At 30.9% G+C, this 25,668-nt stretch overlaps 5 protein-coding genes across 8 annotated transcripts; 2 read left to right on the top strand and 3 right to left on the bottom strand.

Moving 5' to 3' along the window:
• Positions 1-1,030: 1,030 nt before the first annotated feature.
• Positions 1,031-2,900, top strand: LOC109533063 (glutathione S-transferase 1). The gene is made up of 3 exons (XM_048666093.1): positions 1,031-1,288; positions 1,644-1,844; positions 1,899-2,900. The coding sequence occupies exons 1-3, from the start codon at positions 1,148-1,150 to the stop codon at positions 2,208-2,210; spliced, it is 654 nt and encodes a 217-aa protein (XP_048522050.1). The 5' UTR covers positions 1,031-1,147; the 3' UTR covers positions 2,211-2,900.
• A 942-nt stretch (positions 2,901-3,842) lies between these two features.
• Positions 3,843-7,255, top strand: LOC125504292 (glutathione S-transferase 1-like). Its single transcript, XM_048666091.1, has 3 exons — positions 3,843-4,263; positions 6,362-6,562; positions 6,744-7,255. Exons 1-3 carry the CDS (start codon positions 4,117-4,119, stop codon positions 7,050-7,052), a joined length of 657 nt encoding a protein of 218 aa, XP_048522048.1. The 5' UTR covers positions 3,843-4,116; the 3' UTR covers positions 7,053-7,255.
• Positions 7,256-9,680: 2,425 nt separating this feature from the next.
• LOC125504293 (glutathione S-transferase 1-like) lies at positions 9,681-10,650 on the bottom strand. Its single transcript, XM_048666092.1, has 3 exons — positions 10,329-10,650; positions 10,068-10,268; positions 9,681-10,013 (listed from the first exon to the last, which is right to left on the bottom strand). Exons 1-3 carry the CDS (start codon positions 10,467-10,469, stop codon positions 9,702-9,704), a joined length of 654 nt encoding a protein of 217 aa, XP_048522049.1. The 5' UTR covers positions 10,470-10,650; the 3' UTR covers positions 9,681-9,701.
• Positions 10,651-12,854: 2,204 nt separating this feature from the next.
• Positions 12,855-14,473, bottom strand: LOC109533064 (glutathione S-transferase 1). Its single transcript, XM_019898258.2, has 3 exons — positions 13,581-14,473; positions 13,303-13,503; positions 12,855-13,240 (listed from the first exon to the last, which is right to left on the bottom strand). Exons 1-3 carry the CDS (start codon positions 13,719-13,721, stop codon positions 12,935-12,937), a joined length of 648 nt encoding a protein of 215 aa, XP_019753817.2. The 5' UTR covers positions 13,722-14,473; the 3' UTR covers positions 12,855-12,934.
• A 1,953-nt stretch (positions 14,474-16,426) lies between these two features.
• On the bottom strand, positions 16,427-22,376 carry LOC109533072 (glutathione S-transferase 1). 4 transcript variants are annotated; one of them, XM_019898274.2, is made up of 4 exons: positions 22,211-22,376; positions 20,489-20,735; positions 17,417-17,620; positions 16,427-17,359 (listed from the first exon to the last, which is right to left on the bottom strand). In XM_019898274.2, the coding sequence occupies exons 2-4, from the start codon at positions 20,627-20,629 to the stop codon at positions 17,045-17,047; spliced, it is 660 nt and encodes a 219-aa protein (XP_019753833.1). In that variant the 5' UTR covers positions 20,630-20,735; positions 22,211-22,376; the 3' UTR covers positions 16,427-17,044. The 4 variants fall into 4 exon arrangements, with proteins under 4 accessions (XP_019753833.1, XP_019753834.1, XP_019753835.1 ...); XM_019898275.2 differs by having other exon boundaries at positions 17,417-17,617; positions 22,211-22,375; XM_019898276.2 differs by lacking the exon at positions 20,489-20,735 and having other exon boundaries at positions 22,211-22,366.
• Positions 22,377-25,668: the final 3,292 nt, after the last annotated feature.

The following is a 25,668-nucleotide window of genomic DNA, read 5'->3' as shown; positions in this document are numbered from 1 at the left end:
CTGAATATGGTATATGTAAAGATTTTTGCAGTAAAATATGAAATTAACGTTGTCAAAATCGGAAATATGAAAAACTATTAGTTGTAGTTTGTCTTTGATTGATTAATGATTGATTTTCACATTAATTATCATATTAAAAATCGCTTGAAATTATCGAAAATGATATGATTATGAAACTCGAAAAAAGGGTGTTTTTGTAAGAGTTTTATTCAAGTAACTAACTATTGTCCATTATGTACTCCATAATACTTCAATTAATTTATTTATATAGTTAGGAACACTGTGCAATATTATTTGATAGTTTATTCTTAACATTTGCATATTTTTAAGAATTAGTGCAAATGTGTATATTTTCCTAAAATATTTATTTTTCTAATGCTGTTTTTTATTTTTATATCGTTGTTTTTAGACAAAAAGTTGGGCATATTAATTTGTAGTTGATTTTGTTTTTAGTGTGAACACAAACAAACGTACGTCCATGTTTTGTCTTCTTGTAGTTATATATTTAATATAATCTCTTATCGGCTTATTAATGATTATACAATAAAATAGATAAAACTCGTATTTTGAGGTGTATTATTCTTATTCGGCAAAACCATAAAATAAACTGGAAACAAATTTAAATGAATAATTTTTAAAGGAATTAAGTAGGGTTGTTAACCACGACTTAGAATAGAATATTTTTCATTGTGTTTTGAATTATTTTGCACTTCTCCAGATAAATAGCAAGAAGTTCGATTTATTCCGTCTAAAATATGTAAACATTTGGTTGATGTAACCTGATTATATTCGCGTAGGCTGATTTGCTCAATAGCTTTGAGACTCTTTTGAGAATAAAAATGAGCGAACGCACTATAAAGGCTTTCAGCAATGGGAAAACCTAGTAATAAATTAAAACAACACAGAAGTAATAAAAATAAACTAAAGTACAAAGAAATATAAACATCTTTGGGAATTTTAAACCAAAGCAACTGGCCATTTTCGACTAGCATCTTGACTGAATACAAAGTACAGTCCTGACATAAAATCCGAGTAAATTCACATGAGAAGTTTACTGTAGCATGGTCCGCCAGTGCAGTCCGTTTGTCCGTTTATTAACACTTGAAATTCGCTAGATTAACAATCGCCTTTAATTTAATTTTAAATAATGGGGAAAAAACTGTATATCACATTGGGAAGCCCACCAGTAAATGCGGTTTTGATGGCTGCAAAAGCTTTCAACATTTACTTAGACCTACACGAATTGGATTTTTCTAAACAGGAGAATTACTCTGAATGGTATCTCAAGGTAAGGAATCACTTAGATATGTACAATGGTTAGACAGTAAGTACTGTTCTTTGAATCGATTTGGTGGCATTGCAGGAAAAAGAAATATAGTGAGAATACGCCATCATAAGTAGTTTTTACATTCAAGAAATCCTTTGTGCTCGTCCAATTTCTCTCGTTCTTCAAACTCGTGGAATTACGAACAAGCTTTCATGAAGCTGATCGGTAATCGTGGCTTTAGAACGAAAAAATACTTTGCGTATTTACATTATTTATTAATGGACTGATGTATATCACAAATTAATGAATTAAGCGCTTGCTACAACAAGAATATAGATATGTACTAACAAATATATATATAAATACTCCTTTTTAGATTAATCCCACTAGCACAGTGCCAGCATTAGATGATGAGGGATTTATAGTATGGGATAGTCACTCTATATTGGTGTACTTGCAAGAAAAATACGGAAAGGACACTGATTTGTACCCGAAAGACCTCAAAGAAAAACTCAAGATTCTTCAATTTCTCAATTTTGACTGTGGGATGCTTTTTCGAAGAATGGGCGACTGTCTAGTAACTATAAGATATTATCTGCTTCTTTCTAATTGCAATCCCGATTTCTTCCAGAGACCCATATTTTACGACGACCAAAAGAACTTTGATCCAAAAACATTGGAACGAGCTAAAAGCAGTTATATTATCTTAGAAAGGATTTTAAAGCAGGACAAATTTGTTGCTGGTGCTGATTTATCGATTGCTGATATAAGTGTATTTGCGACAATGATAGCTCAAAACGCCTTTATGCCCATTGATGAACAGGAATTTCCATGCTTAAAGAAGTGGTATTCGCACCTTAAATCTTTCGATTTCTACGATGCTGCGCTGGAAGGGGAAGTAGCACTGAAAAATGGCCTGAGAATAAAACTTGAAGATTATTAAATTTCCCTGCTATTAATGAGCAATATTTATTTAAGGAGCTTCTAATAGTTATAGTTAACAAAAAAGTTCCTAATTATTATTGGGAATCAAAGTAATCGGGTTATGTCTAAACATAATCCGACTTGCGTTTGTAATTCAGACAGTAAAACAGACAACGACTAAAAAACATGTTTAGTAGCCAATTGTCGCAACATTATAACGCTAAAAACGAATTTAAGAGGCAGATAATCCATTTTTTTTTAATTGGAGAAAAAATGTCTATAACGAAAATTGTGTAAATGTTTCTTGATCTATCAATTTTTTTGTTGGGCTACAAGCCAATTTGTTTGGGTTTCTATAAAGTTTCTCATTATTGGGTCTAAAAATGTCCTACAGTTTTATCCTCTGTTTAACAGACAAAAATTAGCCAGTAGCCAGTTTATAAATATGTCTACCCTTCATTCATTTTGAAACCTTTGCGTTTATTATAAACTGCAACATTAAAATGTCTGTAGAATTTTATTTGGGTTTCTATTGGCCCATGTTTTACTTTCTGCAAAAATTAATTTATATATTTTTGAACGTATTTATGTAAGTAAACTTTGTTACGTTAAAGTTTAGTTTTGAATGTTGAACAATTGTAAAATATTCGTTTGTCACTAATTTTAAGTGTGCTTGATTTAAATACTTAAATATATTTTTTATTATCTATTTTGCTTTGTTTTTGTTTCATATGGACAAGAGTAAATAATCTGGAAGTTGTAAAATGTTTTAAATAAATGAAGATTTCACTTTATATTCCGTCAAAACAAAAATGTAGTTTCTGATATTAAAAGTATAAAATAAAATTGAGAAAATAACGAACATTTTATACATTTTTGGTATCCAAGGCCGTGAATCAGCTAAATGGTTCAAAGTCTGGACATTCACGAAACCAGCACCAAAATCGATAATAGATCGCCATTTTTCAAGAAAAGTTTGTGCATTTTTATAAATGGAAACTTGGACTGGAGATTTCACATAGTTATGTATGTGATTATTTTAATTCAGTTTCCTACAGTTTGGGAGCAATCAGAAAATATGCAAAGTGGAGATACAATTCTCGATGTATTCCTTACAGGAGATTTGAATACAAGTTATTTTATACAAATGTTTGAATATTCCGTGCTTGAAAAACACCTAGTTTCCGATCTATAAGGCGTTATAAAAATGTACTCATTTGAGACGTTGTAAAGTTACTTATTAGTAAAATTTAGTCGTTTTATTTTCCAGGTAAATCTTTATAAATTCACGAGATACAGGGTGTTCCGTGACTCAGTGGAACTAACTGAGGATCGTGTTCTGTGGTCAATTTATGTCAAAAACACATATTCCTGGTCAGATAAAAATCGTCTGAAGATATTCTCGACCTAATTAAGATTTAAAGCAAGCTTGCTCAAGTCTGACGACAAAGAATCAAACCTGGACGAAAAAACGAGATTTCCTAAACTCTATTTTAACCAATTATGTATCAAAACCGGTTAAATTACTACGCTGATTAACATAAACATGGGTGTAAATAATGACTTTCGTTAGAATCGAAAATTCCTTCTTCGTTGAACAATCCATGCTGAGATTTCAAGGTAAAACCCAATACGCAGTGGCGAAAAAAACAACAATGCAGCAAAAAACCAGTGTTAAGGGTACAATCAATAGTTCTGTTACTCAACACGGAATGACTAAGCAATTAGCGTTATCTAGAATACTTCCCACTTAACTGTGGATTACTATTATAAAACAACATTCATCCAACTAAACGTTTCAATTCTGATTTTCACGCTAGTAGTTCAAGGACGTCATTTCACTGCTCGGTTTGTGTTTTTCGTTGTTCATTTTCCGTTGGTTCTTTGTCCAGTGAAGATCTACATTTTTTACCAGTCAAAAAAATATGTCGTCGAAACCGAAACTTTTCTACGCTCAAGCTAGTCCTGCTGCCAGATCCACTCTTCTGACTATTGCTGCATTGGGCTTGGATGTGGAATTGATTCCTGTTAATCTTGCAGCTGGCGAACACTTAACTCCGCAATTTTTAAAGGTAAGAAGTGAAAATGTTGCAAATAACTTCAATTAGCAGGTTGTAGTTCAAATTTTATTTTATTAAACCGTTCGTCTTTACTTGGATTTCAAATCTGCTTGAAGTTCTGGCTCGAATAGAACCAGACTCGAATGCACAGAAAGAAAAAAGTTTAAAACAGAAACGATTTTTCGCTTAAAAGACGATTTTTCACCTCGATTCAAGGGTTTCGTCCTATAATTGAAAATATTAGAAAAATAAATTGTTTCTATCTATCATTTCTTAATCCCACTATTAAGCAAATCGAATTTGAAGTTTATAAATATAATCATTGTTAGATCGCATGTCTCAAGAACCCTTGAGACATGGCTAAAAGTTGATCAATGTTTGAATCAACTTTGCCTTATACTCAATGCTGATTATTTTAGAAAATAATTAAATCCCTTTCCAGAATGTCAAATTTTGTTCAAAATAATATTTACACTTCTCAAGATAAATTGCCTTGATGGAAAACAAGTGGAGTGAGAGAGATGTTATTTTAAAGCAACTTATGCACTCTGCACATCGCACATCGCATTTGTTGAGCAGAAAATGTTTACTTAAAGTTTTTATTGCTCAATTTTAACCGATAATGTTCAAATTAGATTTTTTCTGTGGTAGACATCTTATTTTTAACCCAAATCTTCACTTAAGTACTTATTTAGTTGTTCTCCATGAACGGTAAACATGTTTTGCACGACGCTACTAACATAACACTAATTTTGCAATATATTTTCGGTGTATTATTTATAAATTATTTGACAATACAAAAGCCGATAATGTCCCATAGATAGTCATCCACACTTTTAAAAAACAAAACAATTAGCTTAATTTTTCAAGTAGTGATTCAGCAAATATTACCAATTATACGGACTAAAGAATGAGGTAATTTGGAAATTCCCCATAACTTATCAAGAACGGAAACGTATTGGGCCACAATGATTTCCTAAAAAGGATGTGGAAATAGGATGTAAAATTGGTAACTCCAATTTGTCATTGCAAGCCACTGATATCAATTTCAAGTGGATAATTGTTGTTAATTATTAACGGCTCAGATAGTCCATTGCCGTATCTTAGACCTTGAAATAGCAAAAATTGTTTCAGCAGCTAACTAGTCGGTTAAAATATTTATTCAATCGATATTCAATGAAATTTACCTGTATTATAAGTTAAGTAACAAATGCTCAACCGAAAAAAATTGTAAATTAAATTATTTATGAGACACAAAAATGTGGAATGGTTCCTTCACGTTTTGCTCCGAATTATAGTATACGAGTGACGTAATTATTTTTTAAACAGTACTGAATTTTAAAAAATATATTTGAAGCCATGCTTATTAATTTATTATTTATTAATGAAATTAAATCCGTTCTACAACTGAAATTTTACCTAAATTGCTTCCTTAAATCAGCGATTTCATATATTTTAAGAATTTCGAATTCCCCATGCTAACAAAAATTACATTGTAGCCCACACATCTCATAGTAAATTAGTTACACAAATTGTTTTTTAATATGATTTATATTTACCGCCATGTTTGTATTTAACAATACAAAATTAATACATTTTTTGAAGGATCAAATTCACACAGTGTTAGGAAGTGAATTGCGCTTCAAGTGGAAGCTTGAAAAACCAAAAAACCATTTTAGCGTATTCTAAAATAGTTATTAAGATGATAAAATTTACAAAAAAGCTTAACAGATTATTCTATAATATACAAACACCTAATGCTTCAACGTTGCATATTATAACTGCGTTTCGAAAAACAAAAATGAACAATGATAATAATTTATTAAGGGTTTTTCAAGATGTACTTTCAAGGTAAATTATGCATGTCAAAATAAACAAAATCATTTAAATATCATTTGTCCAAATACGACAATTTCCTTGCTAAAAAATGTGCTGAAAAACGATAACTGAGTCATTTTTATCGCGGCATCAATACGAAGAGAAAATAAAATTGGGGGTAAAATAAGTTTAATGACACTATTATTATTTTAATTTTTTTTAATTTAGTGTGTAAACACAGTTTTAATTATCAACTGTCCTCAATTTACTGAAATAATTGTTTTTCGTATAGATTAACCCCTTACACACGGTTCCAACCCTTCAAGACGGAGATTTAGCTGTTTTCGACAGTCACGCTATAAACGCATACCTGGTGAATAAATATGGTAAGAATGACTCGCTTTACCCCAAGGATGCTAAGAAGCGAGCAATTGTGGACCAACGATTACATTTCGACTCGGGAATTGTATTTCCCAGAGTAGGTGCTGTTGTCGTAAGTACATTTCTAATCTGTTAACACCATTTTAATTATCAGTCCTTATCGCTTTTATATTAACATCAACGACCGATAAAGTTGATGTCATTGTTGAAAACTTTTTTACAAGATTTAATCTCTACAAGAATTAAAACCAATTTGATGTTAAGTTATATCCCAATAAATTTAATGCTTTTAGGGTGCTTTACTAAGAGGTGGAGCTAAAACGATTGAAAAGGATAAGGCCGACCTCATAACGCAAGCCTATCAGTCATTGGAAATACTGCTGGAGGGACATAATTTCATAGCTGGCGATGAGCTTACCATCGCTGACTTTAGCCTGGTAGCAACCGTATCAAGTAGTAACGCAGCTATTGTACCAATCGCCAGCAATACGTATCCCAGAATAAGTGCTTGGCTTGCACGATTGCAAGCTCTACCATATTATGAAACCAATCAGAAAGGTGTGGACCAATTCAAAGGAATGGTTCTAAGCAAACTTGCCTAATCGCTTCTTTAAAAAATATACTTGCTAATGCACCACCTTGTTTTTTTTTATTGTGCTGGAAATACCAAAATTGTCAAATTCTTCTAATTAAATATGTTTGTTTAAGTTGTGCGATGTTAAAATATAGATTATTGATCAGTACATGGGCTTGATATGTATCCGATTTCGTAATTCAGACTTCTTTAATATATTGTACAATGCTTTATTGGTATTTTTTCACATTTTGTTACTTCCATCGTAAGAAAACTGCAAACACCCGTTAGTTTGCACAAATTTGTGGACAAAGAGTAAAGTTATGCTTCTCAAAAATTAATTTATGTCTTCATGTGCGATTGCAATCCAAAATTTGAGTAATTTAGTTTTACGCTAATTTCGACTAGAATTTGATCCCAGTAGAGCCAAAGAAAGTTTTGTGGGCCCAATTCATAGAATGTCTTAAAAATGTTTAAACCCGAAACATGTGTAAAACAGCAATCGATTGTAAATAAGAAATGTAAAACAATTTAGAATGAATCATCGTTATATCAATTTGATCGATTCGATTTCGACATTCATAAGTTCTAAACTGATTTTTTTAAATAACTCAATTTCAAGTAAACTATTTGCGATAGCTGAAAATTTACAGTTTTTAATTAATAACAAATTTACTTGCATCTAATTCTAGATTTTTCATTTCATTTACTTTAGATCTATCAGAGTATTGCAATTTTTTATGATTTTACAGTAATCCAATGGCCAATTTATAGCAAAATTTAACAAGTGATCAAAATAGTTACGAAACAGACACTTTTGAATGTAACACAATATAGTATAAAAAACTGGAAAGGTGGTTATTCAAATCGGAATCAATATTAAGTAAAGTGGAAAGTGAAAGACTTTTACAAAAAGTTTTTGAAGATGTTTCCAGCAAACTTTTCTCTTCGCGATTGTATGGTACAAGTCAAGGTTTGATTCAAGGTCTGCTTCCATTTCAACATTTAACTTGGATTTTTAATTTACAATAATGAAATAAAGTAATATGTATAAAGAAACTCAACAAACTGGATGGATGGATCAAAACCATTCAACGATCGATCAGGAATAAAAAATAAAAAATAAATGCAAAATCTACATTTTTCGGAAATACTACGAAGGTAAATTTAAAGAAGACAGACGAATACGTAATTTAATCATATAAATATCAAAGACAATCGGTAACCAGAAACAAAAAATGTGTAAATAATGCTGTATGCTCCATAGCATATGAGAAAACTAGTTGAAAAAATCAGACTTAAAAACGTTCACGCAAAACCTTTTTCCAAGTTTGAACTGTTTCAAGGGATATTTTATCCCTGTTTGGTGAAAATATGGTAAGTAAGATCAGTTCTTCTTTCATTTATTGTTCATATTTATCTTCAGGTCTGTTAACATCAAAAATTTTAAAGATTAATTGTTCTACTTTTATATTTTTTTAAAAAGCATTTGAGCGATTTGTTGTAGTGTTTGAACAGTTGTAGCTGTTGTTCTCTAGACAATATTTGAATGTATTTCAGGCTTTAATTTCCCTGATTATTTTCATTCGCTTTTTGAAAGCGTTTTAATTTTTGATAAAAACACGCACAAGCGTATTTTCTGCTGTAAATTTTCCGGCGAATATGTTCAAATAATCATAAAATCTCATTAAAGTTTTAACGCAAAGAAATAAGAATAAAAAAACTGTAGCATGAAGCAATGCCTGACCGTCTGACTATCTTTTAATTCAGTCGATTACTTTTAAATTTAATTCAGTAGACATTATATTTTCATAAATATTAAAATAAAAAGTACAACTGAAGAAATTATAAGAACCGTTTCTATTTATGATACAATAAATTGCTGATCTAGCGAATTTTCTCTGACAATTTACTTTCTGAAATTTTGTTTGTCTGAACATTGAAACAATTTTTCCAGGAAGAGATCCTAACTTTCAGAACCACGAGCGGCTTGCATCAGAAGAGTGTTGCGCCAAAAACAGCCCAAAAAACTCACTAGTTTCATGCAATGGAAGCGAAAGCCAATCTTTTCCGATAATTTTCTTTCTATTTAAAAATGATAAACTAAAGAACTTTCGCATCTACTAACACATATTAATCTTGTGTGTTTTTTATTATTTACTACAGTATAATTTACTGGAAGAAGAAATTCGATTTTTACCAGCCAGTATATTTAATCTGGTATTTTTCAATTATACTTTGAAAAATATTCCCGGCAATTGAGACAGTTGATTGATAATTCTGCTGAAGTTCAGATGCTGCAAAAGCTTTCAGGAGTAAATTTGAGCGACTCGATCTTTAATTTAAAGTCTGAATTATTGCCATAATTACTGCCTTGCGAAAACACAAATCCTAAACGTAACAAATCGCTACTGAAATACAGTTTAAACATACGGTTCTAACTTAAAGAAATAAGAATGAAAAAACTATAGCATAAAGCAATGAAAGTGTGCCTGATCATCTGTTAATTCAGTCGATTACTTTTAAATTTAATTCAATAGACATTATATTTTCAGAAATATTAAATTAAAACGTAAAACTGAAGAAATAATGAGAACCGATTCTGTTAGGCAAGAACTAAGCCAATTAGAATAAAAAATAAAATCGTACTAATATTAGCTTCTCAATGATTATATTTTTATAGAGTAGAGAACATATCACTGAACTTCCTTAAACCATCCAACTCGATTCTGTAAAAATGGTCACTTCTTAACCGATTCAACCACTTATTCAGTTTAGGATAATTGCAGCTACTGAACTCTTTGAAATAGTTAATGGTGCTAAGAATAGACAGAGCGCAAATATCGGCAATAGTTAAACGATTTACAGCTAAAAAATCGGATGTTCTCAAGAATTGTTCCAACTCTTCCAAACAACTATCGATATTTCTCTTTTGGTCTTCTGGTACTGAACTACTCTGCAATGGTGCTTTAGCATTAAATATCGGTATCTGTAAATACCAAAACTGGGTTTTTAACTAAGCAGCGTGTACGCTATTACCCACCACTGCATCCCTCAACAATGGGAATAAATCGCTGGCATTGTAGAATAACATTTGATCCACTTTTGCTCGCTCTTGAAGTGCTTTGGGATACAATTGATCGGTTTTCCCAAACTTATCCACCAGATATTTGACTATGGCGTGACTTTCCCACAGTATAAACCCATCGTCATCCAAAATTGGAACAGTATGAGCAGGATTTAGCTAAATATACATAATTGGTTATTGTCAGTTGCTTACTATTAGAGGCGACAATGTGTTTACCTGAAGAAATATTTGCGCAAACTGATCTTTAGTGGATAAGTCAAGTTCCAAGTATTCAACGGGAAATTGCAACACTTTCATTACCATCATTACAGATCTAGCTGCAGGAGACGCCTCAATATAATGCAGTTTTACAGACATAGTATAGCTTAATTTTTTTGGCCTTTCAATTATTGAGAATATTATGGGTATAAATGATACCAAATGTATTGGTGAGCTGAAAGTGATGGTTTCACGAGAAATTTTTATGCATTTTTTTGAATTTTAAACTTATTGTTATAATGACATAATGAGGCACAACCACCAGTGGCAAGAAATAAACCTATCAACCTGTAGTAACCCTTAGCTAACGGTAAACATCGGAATTTATTCGAAGAAGCACCCGGTTTCTTCACAGGTAAAAAAATGAAATTAATAACTCGCGACTAATTTAAACACAAAACTTAGCTTGAAGTAATACATCAGGATCATAAGGAAATTTGTCGCGTTTTTTTGCAATTTGTGTCGATTTATATTTGAAATATGTGGAATATTGATTTAAGTGGCTTAAAAAAGTTATATGCAACTAAAAATGGAGAAAATGATAATGGCGGTTGCAATTTTATTAAAAACTGAACCACGCACGTTTACGTCACAGTCCGCACAACTGAGAAGGAATGCAGCAAATGCAAGAGAAACGTTTGATGAAAAAATAACGCAGCTAATGCCCGAAAATATTCCGTTTGTTCGAAAAATACACAGAAATAATCTGTTAAGTTTTAAGCTGACCACAAATGCAATTTTCTTTTGCACACAACTTTTGCAGGCGAAAATGTCCATTTCGTAAATAGTAAATGTACTTCTTCTTTGACTACAGAATATTTCACTGTAAAGAAATTACTGTACCGTTTAAATAACTGACTGCCGGCTGAACTGTGTTTTTCAAATGCGGAAACAATTTATATTTATATTAAGCTAATCAGAGGTAACTGAGAAAAGACGACAGCATTTTTTTTTATTCCAAATTAGTCCCATGTCCTTCAATAGGAATAATAAATGTAAATAATTTATAATAAAAAAGAAAATAATTTTAAATTAATCTGTAACTTATTTAGCCTTTTCAAGAAAATTAATGAGCAAAAAAATATTTTTTAATGATAACGAATCTAATTGTTCTAAACGACAAATTTTAAATATGTTCTACATTTCAATTATGACAATTGAAAAATGTTATAATTTAATAAAGAGCTTAATGAAACATTGTTTTAGTACCAAAATAATCATGTTTAACTCCCGTTTCTGAAATAGAAGTTGGACATACATTTTAGAATGTAAATGTGTTTATAACAGTTACAGATTCAAACAACAGGGTTAAACATTTCATATTTTAAGTCAATAGATAAACTAGAATGCCTTCTTTGTCTTGCTGATTATTTATTGATTAAATCAAACTTATTTAAGTTCCAATTTCAGAAAGAAAGTGTAAGACACATTTTTGTTTAAAATATTGCAGTTTTATTCCCATAAATGAGAATGGTTTATTTCAACGAATTGTTAATTAACACTTTAAAATATAAGTAAACTTACTTCCAATTTAAATCCACTAATAATGCAAATGAGAAAATGACGATTTATAAATTCAAATGATTCATTTTTGCTTAATATAATTAAAATGGCGTTGAAGCTAACAAAATTATAAATTATTGGATGAAAAATGTAACCAGAAATGGGTTCTATGAATATTTAAAGTCAATTCTAGTAATCAACCAACCCATAAGTTGAAATAATTTCAAATGTGACAGGAAGTTATTAAAAATCATAATTTATCAAATATATAAATTAATCTGATCTAATAACTTTAGGTATAACTCAAGGTATATAAAAGGTTTCATGAGTTTTCGGCTAACGATTTGTAAAGAAAACACTGCCTCCCAACGTTCCGGCTATATTTTAGCCATCATCAGGACTCTGGAAGAGAGCACAGTTTCTTTTCGACTTTATAATGATGTAATCGTATAAAATAGCAACTCGACGTACGATTCAAAATAGGAGAAAAGAATTAATAATACATATTAATGAAATTGCGTATAAAGCTATTAGTCAAAATAAAAGTATAGTAAAAAAAAGTTGCGTACATGATTTAAAGGATGTTTAATTAAATTTAATTGCATTAAAAGAAATTCAATTTTAATTTAATTAGTTAAGTAAACGCGTAATTAATTAATTAAAACATAAAGAAGAATATATCAGGTAAATTATAGAATAGAAGAATTTCTATTCCTGGGTTTCTATGGGTCAAAAAAACAATTTTATTTAGTTTCTTGCGGTCGTTCATCTAAAGAAGTTTCAGTACCTTTTTGTAGGTAATAATGAATAAAATGATGTACATACTCGCTTCTTAATCAGTTTTCACTATCGTCTGCCAGAAACTAACGAACAATCGTTTTTTTGGGCTCTTAATAACTCGAAGTCAATGGTTAACAACATTTTACTGTAATTGCTTTGCGTAGTTATTCAAAAACCGTTCTGTTTAATATTAACAAGACATTGTGTAAACTAACTTTTATTCAATATACATCCATTACCTAATTGTTATCAATTACTAACTAATCCCAGCAAAAAAATGCCTACTTTAACAAGGGCATAAACATATCGGTAAACATCTGTATGCCATCCAAATTAACATTGTAAAACTCCAAAGATTTCAACTTCGATAACCAAGCAACCAATTTGGGGTATTTAACATTATTAACCTGATGGAAAATTTGGATTGTACTAACAGTGGATAAAGCGCAAATATCTGCAATGGTTAAATGGTTTGAAGCTAAATAATTGGTGACACTCAAAAATGTTTCGAGGAACTCAAAAGATGCTTCTATATTTTTTATTTTATTATCCGGTACTGCAGTTGCATTGTCATAAAACACTGGCCTCTAAAAACAACCAAAGTGAAGAGGTGGATTTTTATTTTCAGTTTTATTTGAAGTTTACTCACCACTGCTCGTGCCAGGGAGGGAAATAGTATACTTGTTTCAAAAAATAACATTTGATTTACTCTGGTGCGTTCTTCAAAAGATTTCGGATATAATTCGTCCGTTCTCCCATACTTATCTACCAGATATTGAACTATAGCGTGACTATCCCAGACTATAAAACCGTTGTCGTCCAAAGTGGGAACAGTATGAGTAGGATTTCGCTGAAGTGGAGGAATTTATTGAATGGAAAATATTTTAGTAGTTTATGCATTTATTGAATGAATGTCATTTAATTTACCTGCAGAAATTCTTCGGCAAACTGCTCTTTATTAGATAAATTGATTCGAATCAAATCAACCTTCAACTCCAAGGCTGCAATAACCATTAAAACTGATCGAGCTGGCGGGGCCGACTCAAAATAGTATAGTGATATGGCCATAGTGTATACTTATATTTTCACTTCAGATGTACAGTTGGTAGTCAAATGATTTAAAATAACGAAATGGAATCTTAGATAATGCATGCTATACAATCATGTATTCAGTGACATTCATTAATTCAAGACGCAACACTAAGAGCATCATTGCATGTATAATTTTAATTTATTATTAACATAAAGGATTATTTTGTTATCATTACCGCTAATTTACACTAATGTGAATCCTATGTGAATTATAAGATAGAATATCAAAGTCTCCAAAGTAACATGCTTTAAAAACAGCAACTGAATATTTCAAAAAAAAATTGAAACAATACTGCTGCTGATTATGATGCGCATAATTATTTCGTTTATACTAAAACTGGAATTTATATGATTTACTAATGTTATGTTAAAAACTGATTTTTTGTCTACACTAAATTAATGCGGTATAAATGAAAGCAAGTAGGGACTAGTTGTATAATAATATTATTGATATAAATAGTTGAATGAAATCGATTCGAACAAACAAAATTTTGATGGATAACTCAGAAAAGCTGTTTCAAACTATTACGGTTTCACCTCTGATTGTACCAGAAGCCAAACTAACTTTACTGCTCCAAATTGAATAATCTGTATACTACGACAAATTTTGGTTTGTTTCGAAATTCTAGCAAAAAACAGTAATCAGTTTTTCTCTACTTAAACGTAAACTCTAAAATTCTCGAATCTAAAATTTTGAATTAGTAAAGTCTCATCAATTTCATTTAAAAGACCAAAAGCAGTTAATAAATTAAAATAATAAAATGTTTAAAGCATCGAAAATAAAGTTAAATTTATTTTCGGCTTTGTGAAGTGATTAACGTTTTTTTAACAAATAAATATTTCTATTTTGGCGTTTTATTTAAAAAAACTCAAGTCAATTTACAACCAGACATTTTACGATGATAAGCTCGAATAAAATCGAAGCAATTTGTTTAGCTTAATGTTTACTATTTTGTTAAAATGAAATAATGTGTAACTTTAGGCTCGCAAAGTAGCAATAAGTCTTAGTAAAAGGAACACAAAAATTCAGTCATATTGTTCCTAAAATAGTCTCGAAAAACTAAAAAAAAAATCGATTTTACATTATATATTTTGATAACCGTATCTTTAATGGTTTTAAGATTTAAGAGCCACAGAGTAGTAGGCCTGGGTAACTCAATGAATTTTTAGGAGTTGGCGCAGTGCTACGCAAATGGCTTGGTGCGCCAACCCAACGGACAAATGTTGATGACTTTGTTTACTTGTTTTTAGATTTATTCTAAGGGCCATTTATCAATAATATTTTCAACATTTCTTCAGAATTTCAGACTTTCCCAGTTTTGCTCTGCAAATGCAAATGCTCAATTTTCTAAAGATTCACTTAGAAATACTGACAATCTTCAGGTATTTTCCGCAAAAAATTATGAATTTTTTTTTATTAGAATCCTCGCCTCCTTTGTCCCATTGTAAAAAGTTTCGAAATTCCATTCTAGCTTCGAATTTGGGACAAGAATCAAATAATTTTCTATCAAAAAACAAACAGAATCAGCGAAAGTTTATAATAAATTATTTGGAAAACTCGTTCTCTATTCCTCTAAAGCCTGTAGAACTTGTTAAAAAAATTAGTTTTTTTAGTTTTTGCTGATTTTTTTGCTCTACTTTTCACTCAAAAACGCTCTATTCTGAAGAGTTTCACTTAAAAATACTGACGATCTGGAGGTCTTTTACGGGATAAATTACGAGATAAATCTATAGCTTTGTAGGAATTTTCAAAAACTTTTTTCAGCCTCGAATTCGGGACAAAAACGTCCCGTTTTTTTCGTTTTCGTTTTTTTCGGAAAATCATTAAGATTTTCTCAAAAAACCGATTACAAAACTAAAAGTTTTTAATCAAAAACGCAAAAAAAAACATTATTTTCTGATGATTTTCTTCTCTTCTGACAATAATGGGATCTTTGCAGCCAAAACTGACAAAATGAAGTTTGCTGAATGAATGAAAATTCGCCTCATTCATCGGTTTGCGGGAAACTTTCGAAAATTTGGCACAAAAACCAAATAATTTTCAGTTTTTTACCAAAAGAAATTAAGATTATCTTGAAAAACAACTAGAGCAAGTTTTCAAAAAAATATTTGCAAAATTCGCCATCACCATCGCTCTGAAGATTTTTCAAGTTTCTTTAAAATTTCAGGTCATTGCAGTTTTAGCAACATTTTTTAAGCAATTTTTTCTACTCAAAAAAACGAATTATTTTTAGTTTTACTTAAAATACTGACAATCTTCAGGTATTTTCTTTGAAAATTATAAAATACATTTTATTGGAACACTCGGCTCCTGAACAGCTTTATCTTAAGAATCACTCATCGGAGAGAAACATGGAACAAAACCTCGACCGTTATCTGATCTTCGATAATGTTCACCGCAGAAATGAGCGAAACGTCAAGAAGCAATTTTCCCAAGCCCGGAAACGTTCACTTCCTAAGCCCGCAAAAATGTTTAACAATCAGAAATCGAACGCGAAAAGTTTTATACGTTTTGAATGATTGAAATAAAATGGAAAACTAAAAAAAAACAGTATGAAATATTAAAAGGATTTAATATTTTTGGTAAACATTTACCAATATTTTAAAGGAAGTTGATGTCATTCTGAAGATAAAAACATTTGAGGGACAACTTTACAAAACTCAGTAAGCAAACAAACATGATGTTTATAAAATATTTATTATCTAATAGCATGAGCTTTATTTTCAGCTAAATAATTCTAAGTTTATACCTACTATGCCTTACCACTAAATAAGAACTAATTAGATATGGAGAATACATGCTGTTCCAAATTCAGAGCATTAATCGTAATTTATTATCACCAAAGCTCCGATGGGGCAAACAGAAAGTACATTCGAACATCACGATTTGGAGATATTTCAGAACGAAACGCACTGCTCAATTTATTTTCCATGTCACATCAAAACACGCTCTTGGGCTCTGAATTCACTAAGGAGAAAGTTGAAAGAAACGAATTAATCTGACTGAATTTGAAACAGCCTGTATAAATAACGAGACGTTTCAAAACTGCTCCAACTAATATTTGAAAAGGGTTTTTGATTAAATTTTTTAACTCATATTGAAAAATATTGTCAAAGTATTGATTAACTAGTACAACTAATAATTTTGAGGACATTGGCATTTTAAATGCCGGATTTCAATGCTTGATTAACGCTGATAAAAGATAAAACAATTGGAGGTTACAAAGACAACCTCTTAATAACAGTTAAACTAAAAAAATTAACACAAAAACACAACATGTATCATTATTACCCTGCCCTTAGCAGGGACAACAACACTTCTTCTGCAACATATCTCTCAGTAGGTTCAAACCATTTTCGTTTTCAATATAACATGGTAAATGTTCGGCCCTTTCCATCCAGTTTTTAAGGTTGGGATAATCCTCTCTTTTTATAGGCACTATTACGTCCAGAGATGTAATAGAAGGAATCAGACTCAAATCAGCTACCGTCAGCTTTTTTCCTGCTATCCATGGATAACTTCTCAGAAATTTCTCCATTATTGAGTACGTTTTGTAGATGGAATCCTTATAATCGTCAACATCGATAAAAACGTTTTCATAAAGCATCGGATTCTACGAAAACATGTTTCATTCAATCGACAAGCTCTATATTTCCTTTGCTGGACCTACCAAGATCGTTCTGGTAAAATTATTAACGACCGAGGAATCGAAATGGAGTCGTTGATCAATTAGGGCACGTTCCATTATATCGCTACTATAAAGTTCATCATCAACTCCATACTTTCCGATCAAAAACGCAATGATGGCATGACTGTCCCAAATTGCGTAGCCATTATCAATAAGTGTTGGAATGGTATGTTGGGGATTGATCTGCTAAAACAGAATCAACTGCTAGTGACAGTTCAACATAAAAATCTTAAAAAAATGTACAAATGGTACCATAAAATGGAAATAATTGTGATAAGAATAAGCGTATGTATAACGCGGGTGACCTCTAAGTTGATAACCCTCAATATTTCGCTGGTGTGTCGAGTTCAGTTGAAAATATCTATAATGAGGATCTGGTTAAATATGCAAAGTTGCTATCGTTTTTCAAATAAGCGAATATTCTTAAAGCTTGCGAAATTAAATTGAACGTTATTCAGGATTTTTTTCACAAGAACCCAATAGAACATGCTTGAACTGGAAAATAATAATATTTACGACCAAAATATTAACATGTTAATTAGAATTTTCCGACTTTGCTTCTCGACCGCTTTCATTTACTTTGCAATTTATTAGTACACATATTCAATTATTTTACTTCTTTTCTTCGAATATTTTACGCTAAGAATTGTGGCCGCAAACACTCTGTGGATGTAAATATTGAACAACGGTTCGACACATTGAGCTTTAGCTGAAGTTCAAATGGCACTGATCAAGCCACTAATATTTCCTTTATTAAAATTATCAAGAGTTTAATTTTAGATTGAAATATTCTTTAGAAGAAAAATAAAATTGAAATAAGAGTGTAGATTATATGCTTATCGGTTCACTAAATCAATAATTCCAAAATAAGTCTATACTAAAGATTGTATGTCCTAGATATTTGAAGCTCTGTAAAAAAATCTGTAAGTGGACGTCGTCTAATTGCGATATAAAATACGTAGCTTATATGAGAAGGTGCAATTATATTATCTTGATAACTTATCAACGGATTTCAGTTATATTTTTAAATCTTTTTGAGCACTTTTAAGCTAGTTGCCTATTGCAATGTAATATTTCACCTAATCTTAGAAACAATTGGTCTAAAAAACGGCCTGAAAAGCATGGAGAACTCGGGTCAGAAAATGTATGAAGATTTTGCTTACTTTGATTGATTTGCAAAAATCTTACACACTTCAGTAAAAAATGTCCTAGGATTTTCTGGCAGGATTTTAACAATATTGGTTAGCCTGTTGGTGTAAAATATGTTGGAGGGATGGTTTTATTAGGAAATGCTGAGTGATGAGGTCCAAAAACGGTTTCAATTTCCATTCTAATCTCCCAAAGTTCTTAGATGTTTTTAGCTCAAAGTGGAAGCATAATTTACTTGTCGACATGATTTGATAATAGATAATAACATAAGCAACAACAGTCGTCTAATAGTATCTAATCATGTGAACCCTATAAATTAACTTCTGCTTTTTAGGTGTGCGAAATATCTGTCTGTCTGTGTAAAGTCTGGTCTTCAAAAATGAGTTCTGAGCAAACAACTCGAAAGATCAAAATGAAGTTTAACATGTAGCCATTGAAAACTGTGTGAAGTACAAAACGCAAAATTGTGAAAATCCTGACCGAAGCTCACGAATTAGCTCAGAATTAACCATTAGAAAGATAAACGCCAAATTATGAAAATTCTGATCAAAGTTCGAAAATTGGCTCTGAACACTTGAAAATCACTCTTGAAAACACTTGAAAGATGAAAATAAAGTCCTCATTGTGTCTAAAGTCAAAGCCGTTATATAAAGGTTTACACATCTAAATGTTGGCTTGTTATTGAGAAATGGACCATGGAACTGTAAAAAACACCAAGTTCAAATTGAGAGTGAAAACTCTGGTTAAATAAAGTTCACAAATTAATTTGATGAAAACCACTTGAAGGATTAAAATGAGATTCAAAACGTATCTAAAGTGAAGACTTTTTTACGTTCCAGAAATGGTTACAGACCAGACCGACCTCTGACCCAGTAACTGAGAGGGTCTTAGAAGTTTGCCACACAAAGTACCAAATTGTGCAAAGTCTACTCAAAGTAAAAAAATTACTTTTGCTTTTACTACTTGAAGAATCAGATTGAAATTTCCACTGCGTCTAAAGTGAAGTTGCTTTTATTTATCAATATGAGCAAGATTGTTGCAACATGGACCTTAGAAGCGTGTAAGACACGAAGTAAAACTTGGGACGGTCCAAAAGAGAATTTTGGGCCATACTGTGTTTGAACGTGTGCCTTTTTAGGCATTAGAAATGTTTATTTATCAATATCTGGCCTAGTTATTGGGAAATTGAAATGTGCAAGACACAAACTAGTAAATAGAAAATATTTGCTCAAAGTTGGAAGCAATAAACTGAAATTCACAGTCCATATAAAAGGATGCAACATTTTATGATCTAGAAGTGTTTAAGCATGAATATTTGACAGACTATAAGGAAATGGTCTTTAGACCATTCCTGAGAAGCTCAAAAATGTAACTTTAAGCATAGAAAAAAGTTCTACGAATTAAACAAATTTTCCTTACTTCTTAATTGATTGAAAATGTACTTAAATATGGAAACTATAGAAATTACATTATTTTAAAACAAGTTTCAAGCATACAAAAAAAGTGTTTGCTTAATATTCAGTATTTTCATACATTTTTATTGTTGCGGGCAAAATGCAATGAATTAAGGAATTTATAAATACCTATCATGAAAACGCATATCCGATTTACACCAAATCATAATTCATCAATAAAATATTGTTAATAACCGATAAATGTTTGTGACATGTGAGCAATAACAAAACTAAATGCAAACAATAAAATGGTATCTGCGACGCAGTAGATAGAGACACATTATCTTCAGAAGGCCTTACTTTAAATCATAATAAATTAGAAAATAATTATTTATATTTGAAAATTTCTTCTGATCAAGTTGTTCAAACTCCTTTAATTTGGTAAAATGAAGTGAATATGTTCCACGTAAAGGGTTTTGCTTTGAAATAGATATTTTGAAACGGCCCTTACCTTAAGGAAATGAGGAGTAAATTGCTCATTTTTCGAAAGATCAATTTTCTTCACTTTCAACGTTAATCCCAGTATTCTAGCCGTCATCAAAACAGCTCTGCAAGATGGGCTGATTTCAGACATGTACAATGTTGGAGCCATTTTCAATAATTCCACTTGATTTATTTAAAAATGTAAGCGAACTTAAGCAACTACGTACTATCGCTTGCGGGGCCAGATAGCAATTGAAATCCACAACACTGAAACACTTCAACAGCAAATAATTAAAAATATTTCCAAGTGTTAGATAAAATAAACCACTTTTTCGTATTGGTTGCGTAACCGCTCTTTATTGTTTTGGACATCAAGTTATCTACACTTGTGTGTGTATAATATGTAAATTGATAAGTTTGATGCAAATTTGGTTATAAGATTTACATATTGGCTTGTATAACCTATGCGACCTTGAAAGAGGTTTGAGAAGATTTTTTTAGGTAACACCAATAACATAACAGATAAATATTTACGTATCGAGATAAAGCGTATGCATCCATATGCTGCTATCAGTGCCTAAATATAGACAAATTTACTTGATAGTAAGACTTTTGGTAAACTTTATGTAATACGAAAAGCGGCTCTATCAGAAGCAAATTTGAAACAACGACGTATTTTTTTTTTTTTTTTTGGTTTAAATTATATCTATTATATAACAAAGGAACGTGTTTTTCAATCCATACTTGGTCGAGTTCGAAAGAAGTTTGTAGAACTCGTTGTTCGAAGCTCCGCCACAAATAATAAATCTTAAGATATAATTTGCTAGATTGGGTTTTAGTCGACGCTACAAAATTATTGCCATCACATTTTTGAAAAAGAGAAATATCAGAAATTTGTGAGAAATATAAGAAAACTAGTCGTTACACATACGATTGTTCAATGGCATACCGGTCGCATCATGTACTAAATAATGAAACATTTTGAATATTTGTAAGTTAGTTAGCTTAATTGTTTCGCTATTATTTTTGAATAGTTAATTCTTACGGAGTTGTGTCTATTGTGAAAATTTGCTCATTTTAATAATAGTTTTATCTTGAAAATTAGCGGTATCAAAAATTAAACGATTAAAAAACCTGGTTGATGTTTTCTCCAAAATTTCTTATGAAAAATGAACATTCTACATTTCTTACCCTTGTGATAACATGCAACAAATTATGCTAGAAAACTACAGGAAACATATTAAAATAGGTTAACTAGTATAAAAGTTAGAAAAACAAAATATGACAAAAAATCCTAATTTAAACTGGGCGTTTAATTAAATTTTGAAATTGCATCAAAAACTTCTGAACGTATTAAAGAACTTAAAGATCAATAATACCCCAAAATAATTGCAAAATCAGAGCAAAAACGAAGCGTTAAGTCAGTGATTCAAAAAGTCAAAAATCGTTCAATCAAATATTCACATATTTAAAAATCATTGAAAACATAATTTTTACCTCAAGAAAACCCTAAATAGCAATAACAATGCAAGTATAATTTATTGAAGCATCTCAAAAACCTTAAATAAAAAGCAACTGAAGCACATAAGAGAGCATTAAAAGAAAACCCGCACACTTTGCAAAAAAAAATGTATGAATTATTACGCATTAGACTGAATTAAACGCTTTCCAAATCCAAAGTAAAAAACACACATGTAGAAACACTTTTAAAAAAAACTTAAGACATTCAAACAAACAAACGTTTACTTACTGGCCGTTGAGTGTTTATGGTAAATATTACCATAACTTTCAAAACTTTTCACAAAAAAACCAACACTGATTTACACTTTGCACTTGTAAACTGTTCTAAACAGAAACTAATCCGCAGAATGCCTCCCGCTAATTAAAACAATTGATTTATATGGAATACAATTTTAGGAAGGGTATAAATTAATGACTTGCATGAATTGTGCTTGTAATAATTCAGCGATACCCTACGACCTTTCAATTATATTCTCAGCTGTCTGCAATCTACATCGTTAAATATTTCAATACGAAGATATTGCAAAAACGTCAACATGAAGATTCATGCCGCTACTTTTCTTGCAAATTTTAATATTTTCTTATCTCATTTTTATTATGTCTTTTAACCTGATATTAATGTGTTAGTGGTTTCAATCGTGTTTGTTTGATAAAACTTGTTCCGAGTGGAACTGAAAGCAATGCTTTGGTAGTTCAAAAAAATTATGACCTTATTGGTTAAATGTTAAAATTTTTCTTAGGATCGTTAGGTAGCTGATTGTAAAAAAATGTATTTTTATGATTTAAACCTTGCTTTTCATACTTCCTTAAATTAAACTTGAATTTAGGACATGATGTTTCGTGTTAATTTTATCAGCCAATTATCAATCTGAAGTATCAAATTTTAAAAACGGAAACTGAAAGCAGTGCTTTGATATATTTACCTATACAGGGTGTCCCGTAAGCACATGTTCAAAATACTACTGCGACATTCTTTGGATCAAAAGAAGACGATCTGACCTAACTTTTAGTAACAATAGCTAGTGATGGTCACAGCAGTTCAAAAAATTTATCTTTTTTGAAATATCGCAAGGGTGGTACGATGTATTTTGGTGAAACTCGTAAATTTGTTCTTATGTAAGACACATATTTTGATGAAACAATCGAGTTCAGTCGTTTTGGACAAGTCGTGAATTCCTGAATGTCGTGGTACAAAAACTTCCAGAATTTTTTATTTGGTGGATGGAATCAACTAATTTTGTTTTTGGTTGATGCACTAATCATTTGTTCACAATTTTGTGCTCTTTGTAAAATCTTGTAACATTCATAGTTTCTGGGCAAAAAAATATCTCTGCAAATATTGTGATACGAGGCATAAACTAATTGTTAATCAATCTCACAAATTCGTTTCGAATGACCTTTTCTAATTGATATTTTCAGTTAATGTCTAACATTGTTAAGTGGCAAGAAAACAGAAATACTTTTTTTCGCAAAAACTATGAATGCTACCAGATTTTACAAAGAGCACAAAATTTGTGAATAAATGATTAGTGCATCAACCAAAAAAAAATGAGTTTATTTTATCCAAATCCACCAAATAAAATGTTCTGGTAGTTTTTGTACCACGACACTCAAGAATTCACCACTTACCCAAAACGGATGAACTCTATTGTTTCATCAAAATATGGGTCTTACATAAGAACGAATTCACAGCGAGTTTCACTAAAATACATCGTACCATTCTCCCGATATTTCAAAAAACAAGTTTTTTTGAAGAACTTTGACCGTCAAAAGCGGAAGATCCAGACATTTATTGTTACTAAAAGTTGGGTCAGATCGTCTTCTTTTGATACAAAGAATATCGCAGTATCATGTGCCTACGGAACACCCTGTATATAACTAGACTTTTACTATTGATAAACTCTTAATAACATGTAATTCATCCTGCCACCATTTTATTTACTATTAATATTATTTAAACACATTTTTTTATAGCAAATATAAGCCATGTGAAAATATAATGAAACACTGTCTGAATTTTCTCAGGCATTTGAAAATATAATGTACCCTAATTCAAAAAATATGTTTGTTACATTTGCTAACAATATACATACATACACAAAAATGTATTGAGAAAATGAAAATATAGCTTTCCAGTTAAAACTGCTTCGCTTTTTTAGTAATACCGATATTTGCCAAAAGGAAAAAATGTGAAATGCAAAATACACGTAGGTACGTATAAAATAAATCAAATTCAAACCCTGATAATTCATATTATAAGACATTTCCTCTCAGCATATTTATCTTCTAACAATACCCCCCCAAAACAAAATTTACTAATACTATTCAAGTGGATAATATAAATTAATGTGTGTTTTTATTTATTCAAGCCCGTTATCAGCCAGACAGATCACAAAAACACTTATCACATGAATGTATAATATATATATACTTAGTTGTAATTTTATCTGTGAAAGCAGTCCGTTATATTGTAAGATATAGGAGAATATCTTAATATTCTTAATACTAACAGATTTCAGGAAAACTTGTTTGTAAGTTTCCAACTTGCAATTTATCTGGTAATTTTTAAAAGAGAATGGGACATTAATATAAACACTTATATCATAGTTATTAAAAATATATTCTATACTTTGTACTTTAGCACATAATGCTTAATTGCACAGTTTTTAGCTTGATTCTCATTATATTTTTGAGCAATTTCTCAAACAAACAATGCGTTCACACAACACATTTCCAATGTAGGTAATTCTTTGATAATTTCGCCTGTTTTGCCAAAAACTATCTGTGAGTGAAATATTCAGAGCAACTTTCAAACTGATAATTTCCTAATTTGCGCCATGTGTTCGACATTTAACAATTGATACGCTTTTTGAGATTTGAATAGATTGAAGCACACTACGCGTGCATTTTAAGTTTGCATTAAAAACGGCGCACATTGTGAAGTGCCGATCGTTTATCAGTATGTCCTTGATTTAACTAGACAACCCATTATTAAGTCCGTTTAAATATTCTGAACCCACCAGTCAGCACGAAATAATAATAGATTGTTAAAGTTGAGGTATTGACTATTCAAACGTTCGATCTATAAATTAATAGCATCTACAATAAAAGCAAATTATAAGAGAAGAACAGTTGAATTGAGTTTCGCTAATTGCAAACTGAGTCACTTAAACACATAAATTAACATTATCCATAACATTTTTCGTATACTTCCGAAAAATATAGCTTACTTAGTAAAGTAAATCAGTTCCAGATCAAATTATTACATAATAACTTGTTTAACAAGCTGTACTCACGCCACACGCCAAAAAGTCAACTGAACCAACAAAGGAAATTTCTGCTAATTAAAAAATTATACTGAGGCCCATAAAGCAGAAACACATACTAGAATAGTAGATGCACAAAAAATAACCTACTATGAATAGCGCCTGGAGCTAGTTCGGCAGAAATTCTCAAATCTACCAGGATCTGCAGAAAACCACCAGCCAGTTCATGAAGAACATGCAAATCAGCCAAAGCCTTTGTAACACAGAAGACAACTTCTGTTCCTTTGAAACTAGGCTGAAAACAGCAGCATCCAAGTCATAGAACAAGGCTTATGATGATCCAAGTGCAAGAACGCACTAAAAGTCAACCCAAAGGGACCAACAAGCAAAGTCAAGAGGGATCTAAGAAAGAACAATAAGC

This window comes from Dendroctonus ponderosae, unplaced genomic scaffold, assembly GCF_020466585.1.
Source record: "Dendroctonus ponderosae isolate FM_Combo_2020 unplaced genomic scaffold, Dpon_F_20191213v2 Dpon_F_20191213_4, whole genome shotgun sequence".
Taxonomy (NCBI): Eukaryota; Metazoa; Arthropoda; class Insecta; order Coleoptera; family Curculionidae; genus Dendroctonus; species Dendroctonus ponderosae.
The sequence above is the reverse complement of the archived record's forward strand: the minus strand, read 5'-3'. Positions and strand labels throughout refer to the sequence as shown.

Excerpts from the sequence above, each read along its gene's own strand:
- LOC109533072 (XM_019898274.2), bottom strand. The coding sequence starts at position 20,629 with ATGGCTCCAACATTGTACATGTCTGAAATCAGCCCATCTTGCAGAGCT. Across the intron at positions 17,621-20,488 it reads TTACTCCTCATTTCCTTAAG|CAGATCAATCCCCAACATAC; the intron begins GTAAGGGCCGTT and ends ATTCTGTTTTAG. Across the intron at positions 17,360-17,416 it reads ATTTTACCAGAACGATCTTG|AATCCGATGCTTTATGAAAA; the intron begins GTAGGTCCAGCA and ends ATGTTTTCGTAG.
- LOC109533064 (XM_019898258.2), bottom strand. The coding sequence starts at position 13,721 with ATGGCCATATCACTATACTATTTTGAGTCGGCCCCGCCAGCTCGATCA. Across the intron at positions 13,504-13,580 it reads TTGCCGAAGAATTTCTGCAG|CGAAATCCTACTCATACTGT; the intron begins GTAAATTAAATG and ends CCTCCACTTCAG. Across the intron at positions 13,241-13,302 it reads CCTCCCTGGCACGAGCAGTG|AGGCCAGTGTTTTATGACAA; the intron begins GTGAGTAAACTT and ends GGTTGTTTTTAG.
- LOC125504293 (XM_048666092.1), bottom strand. The coding sequence starts at position 10,469 with ATGTCTGTAAAACTGCATTATATTGAGGCGTCTCCTGCAGCTAGATCT. Across the intron at positions 10,269-10,328 it reads TTGCGCAAATATTTCTTCAG|CTAAATCCTGCTCATACTGT; the intron begins GTAAACACATTG and ends ATGTATATTTAG. Across the intron at positions 10,014-10,067 it reads CATTGTTGAGGGATGCAGTG|ATACCGATATTTAATGCTAA; the intron begins GTGGGTAATAGC and ends TGGTATTTACAG.
- LOC109533063 (XM_048666093.1), top strand. The coding sequence starts at position 1,148 with ATGGGGAAAAAACTGTATATCACATTGGGAAGCCCACCAGTAAATGCG. Across the intron at positions 1,289-1,643 it reads ACTCTGAATGGTATCTCAAG|ATTAATCCCACTAGCACAGT; the intron begins GTAAGGAATCAC and ends ACTCCTTTTTAG. Across the intron at positions 1,845-1,898 it reads GAAGAATGGGCGACTGTCTA|AGACCCATATTTTACGACGA; the intron begins GTAACTATAAGA and ends GATTTCTTCCAG.
- LOC125504292 (XM_048666091.1), top strand. The coding sequence starts at position 4,117 with ATGTCGTCGAAACCGAAACTTTTCTACGCTCAAGCTAGTCCTGCTGCC. Across the intron at positions 4,264-6,361 it reads TAACTCCGCAATTTTTAAAG|ATTAACCCCTTACACACGGT; the intron begins GTAAGAAGTGAA and ends TTTTTCGTATAG. Across the intron at positions 6,563-6,743 it reads CCAGAGTAGGTGCTGTTGTC|GGTGCTTTACTAAGAGGTGG; the intron begins GTAAGTACATTT and ends TAATGCTTTTAG.